The sequence below is a fragment of the Penicillium oxalicum genome, chromosome II (assembly GCF_001723175.1).
Source record: "Penicillium oxalicum strain HP7-1 chromosome II, whole genome shotgun sequence".
Taxonomy (NCBI): domain Eukaryota; kingdom Fungi; phylum Ascomycota; class Eurotiomycetes; order Eurotiales; family Aspergillaceae; genus Penicillium; species Penicillium oxalicum.
The window spans coordinates 1,178,662-1,202,857 of record NC_064651.1 but is presented as its reverse complement, the minus strand read 5'-3'; the positions used below and the strand labels follow the sequence as shown (position 1 = coordinate 1,202,857).

The window sequence follows — 24,196 nt, the reverse complement described above, 5'->3', positions numbered from 1 at the left end:
AAATCAATGAGCCAGAGGCTTTGAAGAGACGACTCTCCATGTGCCAATGTGGAATATAGAGCAGGAATACCTTCCTTGAATGCCCATTAAGAAGTATATTAATCACATTTTCCCCATTTTCTTTTTGCCTTTGCAGTATCATTTCAGGCCCGCCTACCTACTGTACCACCTGTATGTTCCGAAAATAGAAACAGGATCACACAATGATTCAATCGACATTGGATCTTCATTTTCTTGACTCGAGTCATGCCGAAGACTCGGGCATTGTGCCTGACTTGGGCGCTTTGACTCGGAACAAGCAACTCGGTCCAAATGACAAAGGACACACGATAAAGAAAATGACTTTGCTATTTCGAGTTCAAATCTCCGAACATTCAACAATAATACAATCACTATCAACTGCAGCTCCAATTCTAGCAAAGACATTGAATGAAGTAGAGCTGAAACATTCAACAGATTTGATCTTGTAGTCACAGGCAAATAGATACTAGGTATTTCTCACGCACCATTGCATACTCTTTGTCCACATGTCTGATCGACGTGGAGTATAAATTGAATATGATCCTCAGTCCCCCCGAGATCGTCAGTCCTCATTTAATCACCCTGATTTCGAGTATTTCGACACGTCGCATCTCTCCAATCATTCATCAAGTAACCATCAAAATCAAGTGTTTCTTCCGAGGAAAACCGTAAAAATTCACATTCATCCATCAGAGCTTCCAATCCCGGAACGAAACCTTCTACCCCTACCTGCCCGTTCTACGTCGTGCACGATGTCTTCTCAATACTCTTCCAGCAGTATACTTGCAAACCCCTCGAGCCAGGGTGTTTGTTCAACCCAACTCGCCATCCCAATCTACGCTACCATCTGGATTCTATTCTGGCTGCTGGGCATGTCGCTCGAATTCGCAGTCTTTGTTGGCAAATGCCTGGTCCAGGGTGAGTCGCCATCTCAAGGGCGTTTGGACGTTACTTTGGATATGCCTGTCTTTGCTCTATTTTGCATTGCTCTGTGGCTGACAGTCAAACTTTTGGCATGGTCAATTGTGTTTTTGTGTTCCCTTTTGTTGATGGCCAGCGAGGCCAGCGATGCCGACGAGGAAAATGCCCGGGCGGCTCGCCAGCGAAGAGAGCAAGTGCTGCGACGGCGAGCCATGAGGAAGACATACCAGTACTGAGGGGAAGGAAAACGCTCGTCTTCAAACCCTTGCTCAACTACACACGTCGACCTCTTTGCAGCATCCGTGCACTGCTTGCGGCCAATTTTAGCCATGTTACAATTTCTTGTGTCGTGAAAGCCAGTCAAAGGGTGGACACCAGATCCCAGGTGGACGCGTAACAGCACCAATACCAATATGGAACCTCTACGGGCCGCATGCGAGTTGCGGGAACAGAACAAGCAGCATGTCTAATACGAAGCGATGCATGATAATGCCAGCAGAATTCCAACCCATGTAAGGATATTTCAACTGTTTTTTTCATTGAAGTGTAAGGGACTGAAAAGCTCCGACAAAAGCGTTTCCATTTTTTCGAGTGTCCGGAAAATGCGAGTCGTCTAGCCGATGTTGAGTGTTGTAACGGCTTCCAGACGTAAGGATAGGTGTCGGAAGAAACCTTAGGCCTCCCTCCACCAAAGACTCCGCGGCGACGAAGCCCCCCTCATGCCAGCTCGCAGAGAAACCATGCCCATGCCATGCATTTTCTCCAACAGTTGTCATTGCGGCGTATCATCAATTGCCAGTCGCACCGCGTTCCAAGCCTCCATCATGTCATGAATTTGACATTTACAGCTTCTTCTTGTCGCTCTTGGCAACGTCAACGACCTTCAGGGCTGTTGGGGAAGAAAAGTCAGCACGAGGAAATGAGATGATGGTCGGTTTGTGTTGAGCGGCGATGAGGCGTGTCGGACAATGCGACGGCCCCGATGGATTTGACGATCGCGTCTAGAAAAACCGCCGAGTTGGGTAGTAAGGTGTGAGGTCACGTACAAGGAGGAAGAGACTGCTTGAGCTTCTCGGCCTTGGCGGAGTCGGTCAGGGCGAGGGTGTAGATGAAGCGCTGGCAGCGGACCTTGAACTTGGTCTGCTGGTTCTTGCGGTTGCGCTGGATGCGGGCAGCTAATTGGGAGATTGGAGGTCAGTTTCCACGCGCTTGAACAAGATTGGTTTCGAGATGGGTCATTTCGGTCATTTTTTCGGGAGAACAGGGAGTCGGCGCTACATACAGGACGCATCCTTGCGGCGGCAGATCTCAATGAACTGCTTGATGTCGGAAACTTCGCGAGGCATGGTGACGGTTTGACGTTGATGAGGTACGATGCAGTAAGAAAGGTCGCTGTCCTTTGCGGACGTTGTGTGGATCAATCGGATTAGGGTTTTTCGCCCACGAAGCCCTGTGGTCACGTGGTGGAGAGAAGAGCCCCGGAGTCTCTAGAGCTTGGGCAACAGACAGGGTGCCGGAGCGGGAACATCGGTGCCACGTTCTGCGTTCTCCAAGTCATCGGCTCGGCTGTGGGTCTGAGCTGGACGTGGTGTCTTGTCGGTGATTTTCACTTGGAGTCGGTGTCTTTTCCAAAACGCGATACTAGCCCGATCCGTTCTCCATGAGCTTGCCTGTCCGACAACAACCACAAGGGGGATTTGTGGAAGCCTCACCCGCCGATCGTAAGAATAGCCAGCAAAACCTCGAATGTAAGCACAGAGAAAACGAGTGTTGCGCTCATCTTGATTTCGACTGGGAGGAATTGAAAACAAACGTTTTCACGTGGAGCGCTGCTTGCTCCAATATGTGTCGTCTTGGACTGATGGTGATAATGATAATAATGATAATCGATCGTCAACGAAGTGCTTGGGACGGATACGTTTACAAAGGAATGGATGGTCGTTTGTCAGAGGAAAAGCTTCGTGGTGAAGATGCGGGCATTTCAATTTTGTAGTCATTGCTCTGAGGTTGATTCCACAGTTGGGAAGGCGCCTCCTTGCAACGCTAACGATGGTCAACATTGTATAGATCGACCAAGCCCAATGGACGGAAGGAGCTTGTCTGTTTCGGAGTGGCGTTGGTGGCGGTGCAGGCAGTCGAATTGATCAACCCAATGTTCATCATCTGCGGGCAGGGTTTGGGACAGATCGCATCATCCATCTTCTGGACAATATCATTTATTGACAGCTCTCTCGTGTGTCAGTTTCTCATCTTGGATTTTCAGCTACCACAGAATTATAAGAAATCGTCGCAGCAGTGAAGTGCGCTACCGTGAAGGTTTAAAATACTACTGCTAGTTTCGTTATCGATCAAGATGCCGACTCCACTCGACAGGGCTCTCAAGTCCCAGGTACGCATGACCGCAACCGACACTTTTCTTGATTGCTAAAACAAAGTCCATCTATTCTAGAATTTGTTCCTTGGTGAGCTCTTCAGAAGAAGACCCGCGTCAATAGTAGCTAAGCCAAAAGCTAATGAAATCACAGGCTTCGCGGGCATGGTGACTGCAGTGGCCGCCTGGTCCATCTGGGGAAGCGATGTATTTCCAGCCGAGGAGGATCCGACAGGGAGTATGCTTCGCAAGCGCCCTTTTTTCACGATGCCCTTTCCACTGACACCGCCAGATCCCGATGATTGGACCGAGGATGAATTGAGAAGATGGCTACGCACTGTAAGTTGGCTCTCTCTTTCATTGTGATTTGTCGCAACCTGCAGGGGACTCATTATGCTGAAATGAAATTCTATGAATCTCCAGAGAGGCCTCTTGCCAAGTGACAGTGCCACGCGTGAGGAACTGCTGGAAAGGGTCAAGGCTAACTTGCGTGTACCACGCCGGACCAAATCGTCTGCACCGTCATCTTGATTGTGTGACGCTGCGGCTTCACGGTCTTTGACTCAGAGTTACCGACAGTTTCTGTATATGGCGTTCGGGTGGTACCGGTTCTTGAAACAATTTTCAACTTCAAATTCAAATACTGTTGTTGGTGGTACATATCCAGAGCGACAGTCGCTCTGCTTTCTCGTAATATCGTGACAGCTCATCAGTGCCATTCTAAGCACGACTCCAAAGATCTTTTTTTTCATGACTGCGTGTCTAGCCCGAACCCAGATGGAAGTTTCAGACAACCAGGCGGAAGTTTTGGCTTTGAATCAGCCAGTCTCGGCGCCTCTTGCGCTCGGAGCTGGGGTTGGGCACAAGCACAAAGGTCTCGCTGAAGCCGCGCGGAGGCTGATCGCGATTCTCGCCGTATCGCACATGACCGCTGGTCATGACCAGGATCGACATATCCTTGACGCCCATCTCGGAGGCTGGCTTCAACCCGGCAGCAGTCGTGGTCGGGTATGCGCGATTGATGATTTGGCAGTCAAAGGATTGTACTTCATAAAATGCCTCGGGCATTTGTTTCAAGAAGATGTCCTGCACAGCGGCACCGTCGGCGACCGTGTTGCCGTTGAAGAGGATGCTCGTAGGTGTTGGAAGGTAAAATGAGGCAATGGAGTTACGATCATTCTTGAGGGCGGGATAGAAGCTGTTGACTAGCTCGGTGGCGGCTTTGAAGTCGATCCAATCAGCTACCATAATGTCCTGTTGAGGTCGACAGCAAATTCATCTCACCTTCAGTAGACACTTTGGTCAAGGTATCGTCGGTCACTTTGGCCATTGCGACGAAACGATGCGCGGCTGAATTTGGAAGACGGATGCAGTGCCAAACGAAAAAAAAAGATGATGAATAACAAGGAGCCCAAAGTGACGCGAACGGTTGCTATATGGCGGTGTGTTGTAGCTTAGATGCAATGGACAAGTATGGGAAAATGAACGGCAGCGAGGAGCGTAATGACGATCTGCTCAAGACGGGGGCCTCGACCTGGAAAAAAAGAGACGCCGAGTGAAGCTCGGGCCACTCGCCGTCGGCGTAATTGCGGAACAGCGAGTCGACCTCCGCATCTTCTGTAATTTCTCCGCAACGCGAGGAAATGGCCACTATGCGACGTGCCTTACGCCCTCTATCGGGCACATTTCTCTTCACGAATGTGAGGCGACCGTGGGTGTGCTCAGCTCACCGACAGGGACTCCACCAACGTCTTCATAGCGGGCTCGCGTCGGCGTCAAAAGCCTCCCCGAAACCGTACTATGTGACGACGCCGATTTTTTATGTCAATGCCGGTAAGGTCCCACGAATGACTGTTGGACAACTTCACTAATCTTCTTTCTTGCGGAATCGTGTAGCTCCCCATGTCGGTCACTTTTATACCATGGTCATTGCCGATATCCTCAAACGATGGCAGATACTTCTCGGCAAGGATGCAAAGCTATTGACAGGAACCGACGAGCATGGCATGAAGGTATTGGATATCATGCGGCCTTCCGGCAGCATTAACTGACAGCAGTGCAGATCCAGCAGGCAGCGATTGCAGCTGAAATGGACACACAAAGCTTCTGCGACATGAATTGTAGGACGTTCGAGGTACCCATGCTTTCCCAGTCACCATGGTCGAGGTGACTCGCTAACGAAGCCTTCTTGAAGACTTTGGCGAAGGCAGCAAACCTTAGCAATGACCACTTCATTCGGACCACGGATGCGTCTCACCGTGACGCTGTTCAGTATTTCTGGGTTCGTCGTTCCCACAGCAGTGCGAACCTACTGGAACCTAACAAATTCCCTAGGAAATGTTGAATCACCGCGGCTACATTTACACATCTAAACACGAAGGATGGTATTCCGTGAGCGATGAAGCTTTTTATCCGCAGACGCAGGTTCAAAATTCTCTGGATCCAACGACCGGACGAAAGCGCATGGTAAGCTTCATGACGGGCCCCTTTTCGACTCTGTAGCAGCAAATTAATTGGCGAACTAGGTCTCAATTGAAACGGGTAAAGAGGTGGAATGGTCATCTGAAGTCAATTATCACTTCCGTCTTTCTGCGTTCAAGGATCGGTTATTGGAACTTTACCATCGGCCAGACTCCTTCATCACGCCCTCCAAGTACGCGACAGCCGTGATCCAGTCGGTGTCCTCCGGTTTGCAAGACCTGTCCATTTCTCGGCCGGCTGAGCGATTGACATGGGGCATCCCGGTTCCCGGTGACAACACACAGACCATCTATGTCTGGTTGGATGCGCTTGTCAATTATTTGACCTATGCGGGTTACCCCTTTACGCCTGGGCAAGACAATTCATCGATTTGGCCCGCTAATGTTCATGTTATTGGCAAGGATATCGTTCGGTAAGCTCCGTGTTCTTACGTGTCTGGACATGCTGAGGAGTCACAGCTGATCCCCAACTTTCTTTTTTTCCCCCTTTTTCTAGCTTCCACTGCGTTTATTGGCCGGCGTTTCTGATGGCTCTGGACCTTCCCCTCCCTCAGAATGTTCTCGTGCACGGGCATTGGACGATGAACCGGGAGAAGATGTCCAAATCGACTGGCAACGTGGTCAACCCATTTTTCGCCATTGATCGGTTCGGCGTCGATGGCATGCGATTCTTCCTTGCCTACCAAGGGGGCTTGTCGGATGACGCCGACTATGATAATTCCTTTATCATTCGGGACTACAAGAAATGGCTCCAGGGTGGCATTGGTAACCTCGCATACCGAACCATTGGATGTGCCAAGGGAAAGCTACACTCGTACATCCAGAATGCCACGTCTGATAATCTTCCCGTGGGGACGACGGCCGACGAGGAGCACCAGGCGATGCTTATCGCTTCACCGCTCAAGGTGGCCGAGCACATGACCGCACTGAATCCGCGAGCCGCGTTGCAGGAGATCATGGGGATCATCGAGAAGGTTAGTCAAGGAATGCTTTCCCCCGCATGACCGTCGGAGAAAGGGAATGGCTGACATGATGTTTGTTTCCCTTGCTCCTCTCCCAGACCAACAAGTATTTCCATGCGGCAGAGCCGTGGAAAAGTGGCAGCCCGGAATGGGTCCTTTACAACACCGCCGAATCGCTGCGCATCTCTGCGATCCTACTCCAACCATTCTTGCCTGATAAGTCGCAGGAGCTTCTCGAACTTCTTCGGGTGGATATGTCCGATCCTTCCAAGCGGACCTTTTCCGCGACCGTCTATGGCTCAGACCCAAGCTACGGCCACGGCATCAAAAAGGGGATGCTTTTCCCTCCACTGCTCACTGAAGAGTAACATCCGGGGGCCAACGGGTATTCGATTTGATAAGAAAAACGTACCAAAATCCAATCATGATCTACACGGAGCCCCATCCGGGGCAATCTTTACATCATCTGCGTCTAGGCGCAAGGGCCCTATTTCAGAGACTTCCCGGCTTCGTCCACACGGTGCGCTGTGAGTAGCCAGGTTTTCCAGTCAGAGCCCCAGCCTGGTGATAGACCGCATGCACTGGCTGTTAAGCGCATGATTGGCGATATCCACCTGGTTATCAGCGGGACAGGATGGGACAGGATGGGCCAGACCTGAGCGAGCGCGGTCCTGCCTCCCAGCAGTCGGGCTGATCGGGTCGGGAAACTTTGCCCGTTTCCCGTCGGAAAACCCACCCTCAGCGCTCTCCGATTGTATATCAAAAAACATATCACGGTTGAGTGTACGGAGGGCGGCGTTGGATTGAATGGGCCAAATATATCGAATTGGTGCCGGGGACTCTGATCAGGCTGACTTTTTTTTGTTTTAAATATATCTTCTTTCACCTTCCCTGTATTCGTCAAGGTCCATTCATCAACCCCATCATCGCATATATCCACACCACATTAATCCAACATTGTGTCAAGATCATTGCCATCCATTTTACTCGACCATATCAAACCGATCCGTCTGCACGGACGCAGTCCAATTGACCTCATTCGACTTTGTTGATTCTAAGAATTGTTCACCGGGCTTCCTCCAAGGGAAGTCCTTCACTGACAAACTTTCAATTTCGCCGCAATGGGGAGCTTTGTGCCGACTTCTGAGACCGTTGTGCCCACCTTCAAGACTCCATGGATTGAGACACCGCTGGTGGAGTCCGCGGCACTCTCTCGTGCAGCTGGCTGTCGCATCTTTCTGAAGCTCGAGAATGTCCAGCCCAGTGGCTCCTTCAAGTCCCGTGCCATGGGTAATCAGATCCTTTCCCACCTCCGCAAACCCGAAAATGCCAACCGACGTGTCCATTTCTACGCCTCATCCGGGGGAAATGCCGGTCTCGCTGCCGTGTGTGCGGCCCGTAGTTTGGGGTATCCTTGCACCGTGGTTGTGCCTCTTTCGACCAAGCCTTTGATGATTGAGAAGCTCAAGGCCGCCGGTGCCGCAGATGTGATTCGCCATGGCGAGACGTTCTTCGAGGCCGGCTCATATATGAAGGAGGTCATCATGCAGAACAGCTCTGGGGATGAGGAGAATTTGGCCAAGATCGCGCTTCATCCATTCGACAATGAGCCTATTTGGGAGGGGAACAGCACCATCATCGACGAGCTTGAAAAGCAATTGCCCGCTCCCTCCGGCTCCGAGGAGGAAGACCGATACCGCGGAAAAGCGCTGCCTCTGGATGCTGTTCTCTGCAGCGTTGGTGGTGGTGGCCTTCTCAATGGCCTCGTCATGGGCCTCGAGAAGCGCCGGACCCAGAAACAGACTGTGCAGAGCGGGTCTTCCACTACTGGCCATGCATACATGGACATCACGGCTCCTGAAACTACTCCTCCTCGCGCCATACCCACTGCGCCTAGCCCCATCCACCTTCTCGCTATTGAAACCGACGGCACAGACTCGCTTGCTGCAGCCATTGCACACAATGCCCTTGTCTCTCTCCCCAAAATCACCTCGCAAGCAACATCTCTTGGGGCTATTCGTGTATCAGAAACCACCTTCCAATACGCCGTCTCTCCCCCACCGGGCATCAAAGTTCACAGTGCAGTCATTACCGACGCCGAGGCTGCACGAGGTGTTCTTCGCCTCGCAGATGATGAACGCCTTCTCGTGGAGCTGGCTTGCGGTGTCTGCGTCGAAGCTGCTATCGGTGATACTGCGGTTGCTGCTGCCGAGGCGGCTGCCTCTGCTAGAGCCGTCGCTGTCAGCCAGGGTGCGAAGAAGCGGAAGCTTGCGCCGACCGAGGTCAGCTCTGATCGGGATGAAGGATATGGAGATGACCGGTCGATCTCGACGGGCAATGAGACCGATCCTGAAATGGAGCCCGAGGTTGACACTTCTACCAAGGCGTCTTCCCCCGTTCTTAACTCCAAGCTCAAGCAGTTGGTGCCGGACCTCAACGAGCAGAGTCGAGTGGTCATCGTTGTCTGCGGTGGAAGTAACGTGACGATCGACATGGCCAGTGAATACAGAAGGCTCTTGTCGGAGGGGTGGGTATGAAGAGCTCATCAGGACCTTTCCATCTTGCACTTTTTTTCCCCTTACCTTTGGCGGGCCTCTGGTTTCTCGGGACTTGATGAGATTTTTCTTGCTTTTACCCTCTTTTTTTCACGAAAAACTTGCATTTTCTCCTTTTTGAGTACCCTGTGATGTCTTGACGCATGAGATTTTAGATGACAACTTAGCTACTGTTCCTGTAGACGGGGATACACGACTAATTAAATCTGCTTTATGATCTTACTTCCATCAGACGATGTCGGACGTACTATCGTTCGAGAGATGTTCTAGAAAGACACCTATGTAAATTGCACATTGTAGTTTCCGCCCTGGAACGTGACCTCACGCTACTTCCCCCAACTGTCGGATTCGATAATCCCAGTAATTCTTCCGAATGGGGTCATACTTTTCCTTCAACAGGGTGAGCATTTTCACAGACTTGGCCTTCTCACTCTCCGCATAAACATCAGCCAACCATTCCACCGCATGACTACTTTTCGTAGCCTCGCCATCCACAAACCTCGCCGCAAATTCTTCCCATTCTCCCAATCCCCTAGAAGCGGCACGCAACACCCCCCGCGCATACCACCACGAGCTGCGATTCTCAGGTGCTCTCAGAATCTGCTTCTGCGCATACTTCAACTCCGCATCGACCAGGTCCTCATCCACCACAGGCAGTCGGCCCTTGTCTTCAGGACTCGTTCCGGAATCACCCGCATTCACCATGCCGGCGTCGGGTTGATCGGCGCGAGGACCGAAACGGAGCATGTACCTGTGGTTCCAGGCGGAGTTGTTGTAGACGTCAGCTTTGATGAGAGTCTCAACGTCTTGGATCTCGCGGGGGGAGTCCCAGAGCTTGAAATGGCGGACGAGCCAGTGGCGATATGTCCAGACGTGATAGTTTTTGGAATCTTGAGTAAACATCTCCATGAGAAATTCGGGCTCTTTGGCGGGCATTGTAGGGAAATGTTTCTGTGATGAGGTTAGGACTTGGCGATGGTGCCTGGGATGGTGAATTAGTGATCATGGTCAATTTTTTGTGAGAGAGAAAAAAAACCAAGCAACCTTGAAGCTTCTAGTGAAAGGTGAGTTCTAGAGATGGCATACCAGATTTGATAATTCTTGAGATATTTCAGAGAGACTCCGTTCAACCATTCAAGTTCCTCGAGAAGGTCCTTGTCCAGGGCGAACAGGATTTTGGCACGAAAGGTCCTGCAAAAGGTTAGAAAGAATGAAAAAAAAGTCCTCACGGGGCATCATGTAGAGACATTGCATGAGATGAGATTGACTTACCAGACGGTGTAATGTGCTGGATTCATCGAGATCACATCTTTGGTCAACTTGAGAGCTCGTTCAGACATCTCGTTGGCGGCCATCACCGCGCGCAGATAGGAAGTTGCTTCGAGATAGTCGGATGGGTAGGCAATCGTCGCCAGAGGCATAGCACCCGACTCAGAGCCATCATCCAGTTTAATGGGGGTTACATCGGCCCATTCGGGGTTATTGTCTGACATTTTGGAGAGATGTTGGTTCGCAGTGTCGCGGTCCGGAAGAACGGCGAGACTCTTGAACGTTCAAGGCTGGTCACTGTCCACCGTCGGAAGTTTTAAGGACCAGATCGTCTTGAATCGGGTTCAATCTTGCTCTTGAAGCAATTAAAAAACTTTCCGCTGCAAAAAAAACAGATGAATAGAGGAATTTTTAAAGTCGTGGACAGTCCGCTCGAAACTGATCTCCTTTCAGTCCAGCGTGAGGTGGGGGGAGGAAAGGAAAATGGTGGCCTGAGGCTTGAGGCGCAAACAAAGAAATGAGAGAACAATCAACTCGCTAACTATTGTTCTTCTCGACTTTGACTTGATTCAAGAGCCACCATGTGCGGAGCTTTTTGATTGCATGTTCATTTTTTGATCGAAGATATCTACGCAATGCTTCAGCTCGTCATCCACGCTTTGTGATTCACCATTGGCCCGTCCTTCTTAGCTTGCAACTCCCGTCGTCTTGATCCTCCGCTTCGTAAGTTAGGATGCGTGTCGATTGAGCGCTTTCGGAGGGTGTCCACCTTATCAAGACCCCTTATTATACTTGAATACCAATCGTCACAACAAAGACAAACCTTTCTTTTTTATATGTCTGAAGTGGTGTAGAGGTTACGAGCACATTTTCGAAATTTCGATCCAAGCTCACACTGTGCGGGCCACCTGAATTCCATCGAAACATGTACATGTGTGGGTACACGTAAACAATACGTGCAAGGAGTGAATTGTACTCCACGCTGCTGAAGAAAACTAGCCAAATGTCTCGCCTCCGTTCTGCAGATAATCTTCCTCTTCCGCAGTTGCCACCCTGCCCAAGGCTTGATTTCGATGAGGATATCGACCAAAGCGCTCGATGATCACCTTGTGCCGTTTCTCATATTCCAGTTGATTGGAAAGCAATGCACGAACAGCATCCGAATTCTTTGACAGCACCTTGTAGCATTTCCTCTCGTCATCGCTCAAGGCGGAAACGTCCTGCATCAAAAGATTCTCCATGTCCTTGGCGTTCTCCTCATGCTGCACCACCGCCTTCTCATGCACGTGAAGTTTCTCAGAATGCATCAGTGGCATGGGGAACCAGAATCGATACGCCAGACGGTAGCGTACCGTCGACGACATGGTTGGGACACCGGCATCAATGGCACGGAGGGCAACGGCTTCTGCAAGAGGATCCAAGTGCTCAAAGACCATCTTCGAAGCGTCTCCACGATAGCAATTTCGTGGCACTTGATCGAGAAGAAGGATGATGCTCAGCCAAGCGAGTGGGGATGAGGTATCAATGGCCTCTAGAATATCTTCCTCATTTGCTCGGCTTTCCACAATCTTGTCTAGGGCGGACTGGAATTGGGCTCTGAAACGCAGAGGGTCAGAAATTCAAGCACGAGAAGATTCAGCTGTCAACCTGGGATGCACTTACACGCAGACCTTGTCGAAATCCTCGTCACGGACAAACCATCGTTTCACGTCGTTCTGACCGGGAAGAATCAAGCCGTCATCGGATTCGATGTGCTCGAACCAGACATTCCGTACTTGTTCGAGCAGTGCAGGACTCAGAGTCTGCTTCAGCACGGTCTTGCTACTGCCCGAGTTCGCCATTGCCGCGTAAGAACGACGAGCAAAGGGCCGACAATGCGCGTTGGATTGCCGGGCGAAGGGGGTCACGTTCTACCGCTCTGGAGGGTTGCCTCGACAAAGAGCTGTAGCTTGATACACCAATTCTTGAAGGCTGCCACAATCGTTGGACAACAGGGTTATCGAGGTGAACAAGACCTGACTTCAAGCGTTGCACTGTCGTCCTGTTGCGCATCAGATGGGTCATGACGTTTCTCGAGTTCGGAATGATCTTTACCCCGGCCCGAGATGCTATGGACCAGACAAGTCAGGATATCAAGTCCGCTTTAGTAATGCACCCCCTCTGGAGCCCCAACTTGGAAGAAATTCCTTACTAAAGTACAACGGGACAGTGACACTAGTCGTACTGTACATACAAGACTGTGGATCCAATGACGAGCACCCGCGAGCTACTATTCCCAAGGCTGCAGACGGTCCAGGCAGTTGCTGAGTCAGCGTCGGTCGTTCGGCGGATGATCAGGACGGAAATTGGTAATGTCTGACGGCGTTTATCTCGGCGAAAGTGAGGAGAGCCGACGCCGACAGCATGCTAAATTACCGCAATGAACGGCCAATTCGTCTCCGAAGTATCGAAACACGGGCTTTTTTATTTGTCTGACTTAAATTGTACGGTGTGAGATCTCTGTAGGGTGACCTGGTCGAGGCTCGTATTCCTCGGTCGACGAGCATATGCTATTGTAGCCCTGCAGGTTGGAGTAGAGTACCTTTTGCTTACTCTCATGAGAGTCTTTATTCATTTACTCTTAGTCCGTGTCCAGTGAACTCTGATCTCGATTGAACAACTATGAAAAAAAAAACATGAATAAACAAGGAGATGAGCAGTCCAACTAGCTTATTCTTGTGACAGTGGACTCACAGACGTGCAGAACTCAACATTCTCACTGCCAGAGTTCGTCTTCTCACCATCCGCATAAGAAACCAGGGCTTCAAATACAATCGGCAAAGGCAATCGACATGAATCATGTCTTTAGAACGTGCCCTTTTCTCACATTCACCTCAAACCCACTAGAGGTAGTGAAGATCTGTGGTGGACGTCGTCCTGATGTAGTTTCTACAAATTACTGCCTTTTTGTCTATTCTGCTCGCTCTGTTGCTCGTCAACTCCTCCATAATACCTATACATTGCATATTTTATCGAAGCTATCGGCTGGCAAGCTGGGTAGTCGATGCAGACTTTCGTTTGACGTGAACCTAACGCTAGAGAAGATATCTGCTTCCCGAAGAAGCAAACAAAGTCCTCTTATCGCGCTGCAAGATGATCAGAACACCAGTGAGGTAATGAGAAGATATATCATGTTCATTACCAGTACATAATCGTGAGAATGACAAGCTCAACTTGTCTGTAGATCTCGAGAGTTTCTTGATCCGATAGTTGTGGCAGCGCATCACGAGTCTTCGGAGCCCGTGATCGCTCTGTGGACCAGACTCCCCCGCACTCCATCTGGAGACTCCGCACGCCCCAATTCACTCGACACTTACCGGCATGTCGTCGCCTTTTGCTCGTATCTCTGATGCAATCGAGCCATCATGCGGAGGGTCAAGAAATCTCGAAACGGCTGTGCCAGATGCAAAAGCAAACGAGTCAGTGCCCTCGACTCCGCAAATGAGATGTCCGAATCGAGGTGTTTTCCCGATTCATCTTCTCTCTTAGACTGTTGCCCCGATCTGATCTAACCACAGAGTGATCGAGCAGGTCAAATGTGGAGAAGAAAAGCCTCAGTGTAGCCGTTGTATTCGTCTAGGAGTGCGCTGCCCAGGCTACGTTCAATCCCTTCGATGGGTCACTCAGCACGAGCAGCAGAGCCCAAGTGCGAGTTCAGATGGTCAAGTGGCTAGCCCAGCAGCATTGACCAAGCCATGCCGGCCTTCATTATCGCCCCAAAATGAGGACGGACCGCCGGTGATCGAGTCTGATCCTGGTTCTTCGCAAAGACCGCCGCAGTCAGAACACAGCATTGATGCGTCAAATGCAATGGGCGACCGTCTTTGGGATTTATCGGGTGATGGGCTGTTGCTAAATCTATCAGATCTGTGCCCCCCGTTCCCAATGGCGGCAACTTCCTCTCCATCTCCATTCTCACGGGATCAAAATTCGAATCATTTTGACCTTCCGCTTGGTACAGCGGAGGACATGTCCCATTTTCTCGCTTCGATCGAACCGGCTGAGACAGTGACCTCTAGTGATGGAAGGGGGAGAGGTGTCTTTCGTGACTTCGCACCGTCTGCCATTGTACGCAGCTGTCCCTCTGCACAATCGCAACGACCGACAATGAGGGATTCTGCGACAATATTTCGATCTCTCAACAACCCTTCCTGGACACTTATTGAGTATTACTTTAAAGAAGTCGCAGCTCTGTTCTCCAGTTATGACAGCCAAATGAACCCGTTCCGCACCACCGTCTCTCGACTCTGGGGCTCATCGTTAGCCATGTGCCGAACTATGCAGAGCATGGCTGCAGCTACACTAGTCAGCGACTTTCCACAGTTTGGCCCAATGGGACGGAAATTGCGCGGCGAAGCGGTCGATATCATCACTCAAGAGGCAGTCATGGATGACAAGTCTCTGTTGGCCTTGCTCATGCTGGGTCAGACGGCGAGTTGGCACGACCCCAAAGATCTGGGCGTTTCCTTCTTCAATCTTCTTCGGAAACATCTCAACAGCTTGGAGTCATCGCCCGAGAGTATGCATTCCGGCGGCGCAAAAAGAGCCAGCAACAACTTTCGGTTTTTCAAAGAAGCCCTCATCTACTGGGAGATGCTGCTCTCATTCGTTACAGATAAAGAATCGATGACCGTATTAGAGAGCTCGGGTTCATTCTCCTTGGATGAAGCCTTCGTTCTCCAACGTATCCCTCATCCATGGACCGGCATTGCAAGAGATACCCAGTTCACCGTGCAAGAAGTCGGCCGACTGGTCCGCCGCGAGCGAAAGCGCATTCGCGCACGACAATTCACCTCACAGGACGAAATCACCCGTGCACAACAGGCCATTCAAGAGGCTCAAGAGCTCGAACAACGACTCTTGGAATTGGTCCATCCGTCTGAAGCCGAGATCGTCAGTCCCGGCGACGAAGAGACCCCGGTTTGGCATCTGGTCACAATGGCCGAAGTATACCGCTGCACAGGGCTGATGCAGCTCTATCGAGTCTTTCCAGATTTGCTGCGCAATCGTCTTCCTACCACAGAAGATTCCTCGCACACCAGCATGAATTCTTCGATCTTTTACGATCCTTTCTTCCCCATTGACCTCCACAGCGTGAATCTCTTTCCTGAATCCGACGGCCACAGCCCCAGCACAGAAGCGACTCATCCCCAATTTCCCTCTCATCCGCAATATACACCAATGCCTCCCCGTCAGCGCTTCACATCACCTCGCCCTTCTCACATCCCCATCTCATCCGCTCCCCCATCCTCTGACCACCTTCGCGACCAATGGCTCACCGAATTCGCCCTCACAACTCTCTCCCGCTTGAAAACCATTCCAATCGAGTCCCGAACCCGCTGTCTTCAACCTTTTCTCCTCGTCGCATCTTGCAGCGAGCTCCGACTTCCAAAGACATCATCTTCATTACAAACAACCACACTAGATCCGCTTTCCCCTTCTCCCGGTGACGATGACGGCGGCGAATCTCCCCCAGAAATACCCAGCATCTCAATGGAAGCCATCAAGATATCACAAACGCGGCGATTCATTCTTGGTCGTCTCTCGTCCTTTTTGCATGTGTTGCCGCCAAAACCGATCCACGTGTGTGTGCAACTTGTGAAAGAGGTCTGGAGGCGGATGGATGCGGGTCAATCGGAGACGTACTGGGTTGACGTAATGATTGAGAATGGCTGGGAGACGACGATGGGATAGCATGATGGGACTGGGATGGGCTCCTTCACGATCCGCATGTCTGATTCAAGGCGGGATTTAGTCTCCCTTGTGCCCATAATCCAGCCATTTGTAACACTGTTACGAGCGAGTAGGTCGGCAAATGATGTGGACTGTGACTCGGCGATTGGCGTGTCCCTTTTAGTGCTTGATGATGAGAAGCAAGCTGATTACAAAGTAGAAAAAGGTGGCTTGTCTGAAATTCCTCACGAGGGTCAAACAACAAACTTGACTCGAGGTGACTTTGTCAACCTCTATATTAGGTATTGTATGGAATAAGTAGCAGCCCTTCAGTACCCATCAGACACACCCGCTGATCATGCTCGTGCCTGAAATAAGATCGACGTGGAAAACACAAGGTGAAGCAGTAGGAACCATAATAAAAAGTGTTTGCTGAGATAAACGACACAGCCCTGCACAAACATTCGATCCATTCGCAGCGCGCATCAATCCTGAAGTCAACAAATCGTAACAAAAAAATTGCTTAAATCTAAGACATTGTGAATGTGTGCAAAGAAAGAAATATAAATTGTGGAGGCGCCAAGACAGGATGAATCCTTCCCCTGCTAGCAAACCAGCCTTGTCAAGGTCTCAGCCACAAGTGCCTGATCTCGCGTCCGTTGAGGGCGCCAGAATGAGCGGTCATAGAGCAGAGTTGGTTCATTCGTTTTGTGGAGCCGTTAGAAATTCCCCTTAGGAAGAGGTGCAGCACTAGTCGACTTCAATGACACATTATGTGGCACGTTCCCAGAACTTCCAACCCTCGCGGTGTTCGTGATACCCGACCCCTACGAGCTCTTCAATGCCCTCAGGGCCCTCGGCATTCTCGAACTTTTGCTGATCGATCTCCACACCGCCCTCTTCATCAGAGCCTGTGCGCAGCACCGCAGGGTACAGGACTCCAATACCACGACCGCCGAGGGTCGTCTCGTACTTGGTGAATCCCTCACTGTCGAGCTTCTGTTCCAAGTCACGAACGACTTCCGGTTGAATGTCTGGTCGGAGGAGGGTCATGGCACAGCCGCCGCCACCAGCACCGGTCAACTTGGTCCAACCCTATCGGCATAGTCAACAAGCTCACGGATACGCTCGAGGCGGGGATGCGAGACACCCAGGGAGACAAGGAACCCGTGGTTGATGCGGATGAGAGTACCGAAATGAGCCAGAGTCTCCTTTGAATCGCCCACAAAGTCGGGTTCCTCGAGCAGACGCTGCGCGGAGCAGGTCACCTGGTCAATGGCATTCAAGATGGACTCCGTCACCACGGGGTGCGCTTTCTTTAACTCGCCCACTTTCGCGACCTCGGTCATGGTCGAACGAGACTGCCGCGTGTCGACGAGCAAGAGAGGCAGTTCAGGGAATTGAGGGATAGGAATGACAATCGAGGGCTTGAGATAATCCGGCCGCTTGAAGATCACCGCCTTGCCCCCAGATGCAACCGTGTTGTCCACGCCACTGGGGTTTCCGTGAATACACATCTCACCCACAAAGGCCCAGCGGTTGATGCGCTCAATCTGTGTCTCTGCCTCCTCCGGCGGTTGATCTGGATGTGGCCCTGCCAACGTGCGGATTTGCAGAAGCAGCGCCGCACTCAAGCATACACACACGCTGGCACTGCTGCCGAGGCCGGCTCCCGTAGGAATGGTCGAACGCAGGGTGTAGATGGCGCCGGGACTTTGCGGAGAACCGAGCGAAAGGAAGAGATAGAGGAAGGATGATGCGGAACGGACATGAATCTTGCGCTGATCTTCCGGGAGATGTCTCGAGACGGGCTCAAGATGGGGTTGAATGGCATCGACCAATTCAGGGTCGAGCTCCGTGACCAGATCATAGTAGAACTTCTTCTTAGATGGCTGATGGAAGACGTTCCAAGGCAGGGTGTCGATGTCCCACGTGTGATTCAATCCCAGGTCGCGAAAATTCAACGTTATCGTACGATGTGACTTGGAGAGCGTTGTTACGAGAAGATAGGAGCGAAGAGAGATCGCGGCTGCTAAAGCGGCTTTGCCGTGAACCACAGCATGTTCGCCAAATACAATGACCTTGCCTGGCGCCGACACCATAAAGGCGGGCGCCATCGGTGAGGATGCTTTGCGTGGCATGTTTGGTCGACGTTTGTTCGTGCCGTTGTGGTTCTGAGAAGTGGCGGCGTTGCTGTTATCGGACGAATGGTCGAGAGAGTCTGGGTCGTTGCCGTTGCCGCTGCCGTTCCCATTGACCAGGGACCGGTCAGGTAATTCGGGATCGAGGTCGAAATGCGCAATCGGACGCCGCTGGTTTTTTTGCGAGCTTGCGCGTCTCACGCTGCCATTGCGACGATGAGCGCCGTTGACGGGCATTGTCGGATAGGAGAGTGGGTTGAGGGTCTGAGGAGGGGGATGGTGGAGGAAGGGATTCGCAATTAGGCCGAAAGGCACCGATTGAAAATGTAAGGGGTGACCAACAAAGAATCGCGCCTAAGACGAGATCATGGTAGAACTCCACTCTTGTTCCGGGAAAAAAAAGGGTGCAGTGGACAACAATACAGAAGTCCAGAATATGTAATCAAAATCAAGGGACTCGAGAATGTGGATAGATGGATGGGTCAAAGTGGGGGAGGGCGCGGAGACTCTCAGGGGAAACTGAGCCAGGACGGTTTCTCGATCCAAGTTCTGGTCTGTTCGAAGAGAGAGAGAGTTGATTCTTCTCTTCAGGGAGACTATGGGCCACGAACATATCCCCCAAAAGAGTGCTCTGATATACGAAGTAGTGTCGAGCACACGCGGCTGACGCTTTTTTCTGCAGTGACACAGCCACACTAACCATCTCTGGGATTTGTGCAGGAGAGCTGCATCATCGTACAGGAGGGTTCCTGCCAGTCTCGAATCGAATGAAAAGACTAATCAATCGATTCGAGACGAGACCGGAATCAATGAGTCGTTCCGCAGTGGCCCAATCACAGGAGTTCCATTTCTCCGCCTGGTCTTCGGACCCGTTTTTCAAGCTCAACGGCGGTCCGACTCTATCAAGCAGTCCTTTTTTTGTTATCTTAATTAGAGTGTTGCACAGATATGTAGTAGACTGGGCCTCGGGGGTTTCTCGGTCGCTATGGGACTTGCAATTGGCTGAAAAGTGCGTGCTGCGACACAACGACCGCTGAGTGTCTAATGACTTAATCCCGGTTAAGGTGGAGCGTAAGCATTGAACTGCAACTCCGGAGGATTTCAGTCCATGAGAGGTATCAGAGCGCATTCAAGAGAGGGTGGGATAAATAAGCTTTTCTGTGTCTGCCATCACACAGAGCCTCAACGGCATGATGGCGTGTGGATGCCAGTCCAGCGGCGTGCTCTTGGGCCCTGACGTTCCTCCAGTGCCAGCGGATGATCCTGGTTCAAGTAATGGCCCTGAAGATCACTGCTGCACGAGGAGAGGGCACTGCATGGCTCCTGCTGGGGTGGATAGCACTAAATACAGACGAAGCCAGAATTAGTCTCAAGAAATTGGACGGTGTATTGACAAGGATGTTATTTCCATGCGTGTAAAGTCTGAGAAATCACTCGTGATGTTCGCCAGACATGGTCACATGAAGCATGAAATGCCTGAGGCGGGGAAAAGACAACCTCCAGCGAGACGAGTCTGCAAACCTATGAATTGCTCCCTGTACCTTACTTATTGAAATTTCCTTTTTTGATCAGGTCGACATTCTATGAAAAGATGCAGTATGTGATTAATTCTAAGACTGTTCATCCATCACAGATTCATCGTGACGGTCATGCTATTGCTATGCACCAACAAACACGGCGGTAGGCCTTGCCACAGTACCTCAAGATCACTCAAGTACGAAGCACTCTCATCGTCACTTTGTGATGTCCCATGACTAGGAGTCGGTAGTGTTGTGAAGATGACCGCAGTTTGCTCACTGTGTTGTCGCATGAGTTCATTCAGGATCAAATGCTGGGCGCGACTGGGAAGATCGTTGAAGGACAGCGAGACAGACGCTGGCCCCGGGAACCCTGACGCAGTAGCGTTACTCTGAGCGACAGCTGGGCCCGACGACACTGGAGATGCACGCCGAGCATAAATAGAGTCGAGCTTTTGTGTGAACCGAGGAGGAGATGCGCTGGCGGCGAACATGATGGACGGGCCCGCTCCCTCTTCAGTGACAACCTTTGCTTCGGGAATGGGAGCAGAGCTGAAGCGCTTGCTTGAGGCCGAACGGCTGACGGCGGGGCGAGCTCCAGGTGCTGTTGGCTGTTTCGAAGAACTGTCACTAGAGGTGACGAGGGAAGGGACGAGCTGATCGGATGTGGGAACGACATTGCTGGTAACGCTCGATCGCACTGGGGGTCGAGTGAATGGGCTGCTACCTGGGCTGCCACCTGGACTGCCCGAACTTCTATCGAGCCTTTCACTGCGTTCCCTTGGAGTGGTGCGTGAGCGTTCAGGTGACGATGCATCTCCCCCTTCACTGCTATCGCCATCTTCTCGTTCATCATCTGCTTCATCAACCTCCGAGTCGCTAACGTAGGGCTCCAGGTCACTGTCGTCGCTGCTTTCGCTACTGTCACGATCGCCATCGTAGTCGACAAATGCATCCAGCAGGGGTGGGTTTTCATGCCCAAATTCACATTACCCAAGGTTCTGAAGCTCGAGACCGACTGCCTGCGGCGTTGAATGAGCTCTCTCAAGCCCTTCACGCGTTGCTTCAGATACTTGTTTTCGCTTTCCACGCTTGCGGGACCCTGCCACGTCAATGTTCGATCCAGCCGCGGTACTTCCTCGCCGTCCTCACTTCGCTCTGGCAAGTGCCGAGGCGCGTTGCGTGCTCCTAGAAGGCCTTGCCACCACTCTTCATCCTTCAGAACCGAGTGAACACTGTCCCGTGCAAGGGCCATTTCAGGTGACGTGTCGCCATTCACAATGACGCGATACGTGTGGATGTCACCACAAGCTAACCAAAAGACTAGCACTTCTGCTTCAATCGCGCGCAGTTTCTCGAGCAGAGCTTCCACTCGGCCCCGCTCATCATCCACGTCGGTCTCATACTCTACAAACACAGCACCCGCACCCGCAGCCTGTAGGCTCTTTTCCATGAAGGGACGGTGTTCAGAATGCAGCCCAGCTGTAAGATGAGTGTATAGGTGTCGAAGTTGGTGGTGAGCACATTTTGCTTGCTTTCACTATCCGCACCAATCTCGGCAGACATCTGTATAGGCCAGAGATCGATAAATTTCTTGGAGAAACCGTCGTGGGAACCTGGCAGTTCCAAGTCTTCGAATCCTTTGGCGACAGCGACGTTGATGCGAAGATTGAATAAGAGATCCTCGAGTATAGTCACGTAGCTTTGGCTGCTCATGCCCTTACTTTGTGAGTCAGACTCACAATATGTCTCATCATGTGAGTTTCCAAGTGACGATCGACGTCGCGACTTTAAGGACTCCCGGCGAGTGGTTCCACTTGATAATGTTTCCACCAGTGACTGGTCCTCGCGAAATTGATCAATCACGACAATATTCGGTCTCATTCCTCCCAATCCGGAGTTCAGAACAACATTCCGTATGCCCCATTCTGCTGCTGGAGAGATAGCCACATTCACAAAGGCTTTGATTTTGGAGAACTCAACCAGCTTTGTCCAAACGCTCTGCTGCCGTCGGGCTTCTGGGACGGCTGACGAGAAGTCGTCTGTCACAAGGACATGGCCCAGAACAAACAAAGCCCCCTTCTTGAGCGAGTTGCAAAACGACACCATTTTGTATTGTCGATCAAGGTCACTGACAAAAAGAAGAATCTGTGGTCGCCAGAACTTGACATGCTCTTGCTTGAGCCGAAGCAAGTATTTGCGGACTTGATGATAGATGAGGCTTTGACTGACATCGCCCCATGCCTTGGGGGGTGACGAGTAATGGATCAGGAGGAAGAGCATGAGGAGGATGCCAACGCATCCAGTGGCGTACAACCCATCGACAAAGAACATGCTAATTCCACTGACGAGCGTACCAAGTGCCGCAGTATGCCAGTTAAAGTAGTGAAAGGATGGCCGGAAGTTGGGAGCAGAGCCGATTTTAAGCAGGAAACATGCCAAATTTGTGACGAGGAAGGTCATCAGATAGGTCATGGTGACAAAGGATGCGATCTGATTAATGTCGAACAACATTGTGAGCTGGGCGAAGACGAAGGTGATAATAATCGCGTTAATTGGCTCGTCGGTCTTCTTGGATCCGCGCCCGAAGACATTGATACCCGGTAACAAGCTATCGCGAGCGATGGCTTGAAGAAGTTTGGCAGAACCGATGACGCCCATCAACGCAGAGAAGAAACTTGTCGCAAATTCTCCGATCAGAATCACAGTATCAGAGTAGTTGACCTAAGAGGCATTAGACTGGTCATTTGAGATATCAGACATGTAGACTGACGATTTGGATCACGTTGGTGTTATTGTAAAGCGACTGTCGACGAATAGACGCAGCCATGGTTACAATGACGAGCACGTAAGATATGAAAGTCAACGCCAATCCCGCGAGTGTGCCTTTGGGAATTGATTTGCTGGGATTTCTCAAGTCTCCTGACATACTCGCTCCCCTGAAACTAGTTAGTAACTGCACGATGTCGAGTGGGCATTCTAAACCGCGATGCTCACTTACGCAAAGATACCCCCTGTCGCAGGATAAAGAATCCCAAACAAGTCTTGAAAATTCTCTCGCCCTTTCAGTTGACTTCCAGCGGCGCCCTTAGTAAATCTTGGCATTAGATTCTCCTGAAGGGTGCGCCAGCTGAGGCCCGTGAATTCGATATGATCCAAAGGGGAAGTGAAAGGTTTCAGAAACACCGCAGAGAGCGGAATGCTGAAGGTAGCAATCAGCAGCAAGACCAAAAGTCCGTTACTAGCCCTGGCAAAGATAGAGCTGCCTGCCAGGCAAATACCAGTACATAGAACGAGGACCACGGTTCCCCAGAGGTATTGCCACCAAAATCCCTCTTTCAGGAAATGTCCGAGTGTGCCAGACTGGGTCCCAAAGTTTTGCGTGAAACAGTCAATGAGACCAACTGCATTCATACCGGTGTTGAAAACAAGTCCCAGGTAGAAGACCACTCCAATCGAGCCTCCGAACTCGGGACCTAGAGATCTTGATATCAGGTAGTATGCGCCGCCGCCACGCACGGTACCATTTGTTGCAATCGCTGAGAGAGACATGGTTGTGACCAAATTGATCAGATATGATATGACCAGAAGTCCTGTCCTCACGAAGTCAGCGTTATCAATACTGGCCGCAATCCTGGATTGTACATAAGGGAGAAATCACCAAGCATGCCCAGTAACCCAGCTTGACCTAAGATGAAGCCAAATCGGAGGAACATGAGGATACTAAGCACATTCAAACTGGTTGGGACGAAGACTCCTGAGAAAGTTCCAAGCTTCTTTGATTCCTCGGGCGACCGATGCCGATGTGCGGGTTTATCCTTTCTATCTGCACTATTATCTCGAAGGGGCCCACTGAACGTGACATTTCCGGCATCGCCATCATTCTGCTGCTCCCGTTCAACTGTCGGTTTCTTGCTCCACCACTCGAACATGTTTTGCAAAGGATTCCAGGGTATCGACCTGTCAGCGCCGTTTGACAGCTCCGCCGTGGATGTCCCTGGGGACCGAGACCAAAGCGTCGGTGGCCATGATAACAAACGGCCACGCTCCGAGGGGGCAGCGGCCTCCGATTCGCTTGGGTCAAGGCGCGCGACATCTTCTTGAGCTGTGCGGGTCGAGAAGTTTGGGCCTCGGCGAGACATGGCGGAGTCTCTCCTACGTCAAGCACAAGCACAAGCACTCAGGGTGCCTCCCAGGGCTGCGGAAAGACCAATCGTGATGAGCCAATGAGCACGGGTGGAGGCTAA

The 24,196-nt window shown here is 51.3% G+C and overlaps 12 protein-coding genes across 12 annotated transcripts; 6 read left to right on the top strand and 6 right to left on the bottom strand.

Annotated features, from left to right (window-relative positions):
- Positions 1-773: 773 nt before the first annotated feature.
- On the top strand, positions 774-1,178 carry POX_b02314 (uncharacterized protein; the record flags this gene model as incomplete). Its single annotated transcript, XM_050111228.1, has 1 exon — positions 774-1,178. The coding sequence occupies one exon, from the start codon at positions 774-776 to the stop codon at positions 1,176-1,178; it is 405 nt and encodes a 134-aa protein (XP_049971574.1).
- Positions 1,179-1,784: 606 nt separating this feature from the next.
- POX_b02313 (60S ribosomal protein) lies at positions 1,785-2,288 on the bottom strand (the record flags this gene model as incomplete). The annotated part of the gene is made up of 3 exons (XM_050111227.1): positions 1,785-1,831; positions 1,989-2,117; positions 2,225-2,288. The coding sequence occupies 3 exons, from the start codon at positions 2,286-2,288 to the stop codon at positions 1,785-1,787; spliced, it is 240 nt and encodes a 79-aa protein (XP_049971573.1).
- A 314-nt stretch (positions 2,289-2,602) lies between these two features.
- On the top strand, positions 2,603-3,241 carry POX_b02312 (uncharacterized protein; the record flags this gene model as incomplete). Its single annotated transcript, XM_050111226.1, has 2 exons — positions 2,603-2,886; positions 3,010-3,241. 2 exons carry the CDS (start codon positions 2,603-2,605, stop codon positions 3,239-3,241), a joined length of 516 nt encoding a protein of 171 aa, XP_049971572.1.
- Positions 3,242-3,295: 54 nt separating this feature from the next.
- POX_b02311 (uncharacterized protein) lies at positions 3,296-3,844 on the top strand (the record flags this gene model as incomplete). The annotated part of the gene is made up of 4 exons (XM_050111225.1): positions 3,296-3,331; positions 3,392-3,404; positions 3,468-3,652; positions 3,737-3,844. The coding sequence occupies 4 exons, from the start codon at positions 3,296-3,298 to the stop codon at positions 3,842-3,844; spliced, it is 342 nt and encodes a 113-aa protein (XP_049971571.1).
- Positions 3,845-4,099: 255 nt separating this feature from the next.
- On the bottom strand, positions 4,100-4,643 carry POX_b02310 (uncharacterized protein; the record flags this gene model as incomplete). Its single annotated transcript, XM_050111224.1, has 2 exons — positions 4,100-4,554; positions 4,598-4,643. 2 exons carry the CDS (start codon positions 4,641-4,643, stop codon positions 4,100-4,102), a joined length of 501 nt encoding a protein of 166 aa, XP_049971570.1.
- Positions 4,644-4,956: 313 nt separating this feature from the next.
- POX_b02309 (putative methionine--tRNA ligase) lies at positions 4,957-7,123 on the top strand (the record flags this gene model as incomplete). Its single annotated transcript, XM_050111223.1, has 8 exons — positions 4,957-5,146; positions 5,210-5,325; positions 5,376-5,433; positions 5,497-5,594; positions 5,648-5,779; positions 5,839-6,206; positions 6,290-6,767; positions 6,854-7,123. 8 exons carry the CDS (start codon positions 4,957-4,959, stop codon positions 7,121-7,123), a joined length of 1,710 nt encoding a protein of 569 aa, XP_049971569.1.
- Positions 7,124-7,876: 753 nt separating this feature from the next.
- Positions 7,877-9,292, top strand: POX_b02308 (Serine dehydratase-like; the record flags this gene model as incomplete). Its single annotated transcript, XM_050111222.1, has 1 exon — positions 7,877-9,292. The coding sequence occupies one exon, from the start codon at positions 7,877-7,879 to the stop codon at positions 9,290-9,292; it is 1,416 nt and encodes a 471-aa protein (XP_049971568.1).
- Positions 9,293-9,631: 339 nt separating this feature from the next.
- POX_b02307 (Protein farnesyltransferase/geranylgeranyltransferase type-1 subunit alpha) lies at positions 9,632-10,803 on the bottom strand (the record flags this gene model as incomplete). The annotated part of the gene is made up of 3 exons (XM_050111221.1): positions 9,632-10,292; positions 10,397-10,501; positions 10,583-10,803. 3 exons carry the CDS (start codon positions 10,801-10,803, stop codon positions 9,632-9,634), a joined length of 987 nt encoding a protein of 328 aa, XP_049971567.1.
- A 771-nt stretch (positions 10,804-11,574) lies between these two features.
- Positions 11,575-12,420, bottom strand: POX_b02306 (uncharacterized protein; the record flags this gene model as incomplete). Its single annotated transcript, XM_050111220.1, has 2 exons — positions 11,575-12,175; positions 12,242-12,420. The coding sequence occupies 2 exons, from the start codon at positions 12,418-12,420 to the stop codon at positions 11,575-11,577; spliced, it is 780 nt and encodes a 259-aa protein (XP_049971566.1).
- A 1,563-nt stretch (positions 12,421-13,983) lies between these two features.
- On the top strand, positions 13,984-16,312 carry POX_b02305 (uncharacterized protein; the record flags this gene model as incomplete). Its single annotated transcript, XM_050111219.1, has 2 exons — positions 13,984-14,066; positions 14,137-16,312. The coding sequence occupies 2 exons, from the start codon at positions 13,984-13,986 to the stop codon at positions 16,310-16,312; spliced, it is 2,259 nt and encodes a 752-aa protein (XP_049971565.1).
- Positions 16,313-17,062: 750 nt separating this feature from the next.
- POX_b02304 (uncharacterized protein) lies at positions 17,063-18,669 on the bottom strand (the record flags this gene model as incomplete). The annotated part of the gene is made up of 2 exons (XM_050111218.1): positions 17,063-17,386; positions 17,440-18,669. 2 exons carry the CDS (start codon positions 18,667-18,669, stop codon positions 17,063-17,065), a joined length of 1,554 nt encoding a protein of 517 aa, XP_049971564.1.
- A 1,390-nt stretch (positions 18,670-20,059) lies between these two features.
- Positions 20,060-24,091, bottom strand: POX_b02303 (Vacuolar cation-chloride cotransporter 1; the record flags this gene model as incomplete). The annotated part of the gene is made up of 6 exons (XM_050111217.1): positions 20,060-20,870; positions 20,969-21,431; positions 21,500-22,673; positions 22,723-22,888; positions 22,951-23,542; positions 23,611-24,091. The coding sequence occupies 6 exons, from the start codon at positions 24,089-24,091 to the stop codon at positions 20,060-20,062; spliced, it is 3,687 nt and encodes a 1,228-aa protein (XP_049971563.1).
- Between the last annotated feature and the right edge of the window lie 105 nt (positions 24,092-24,196).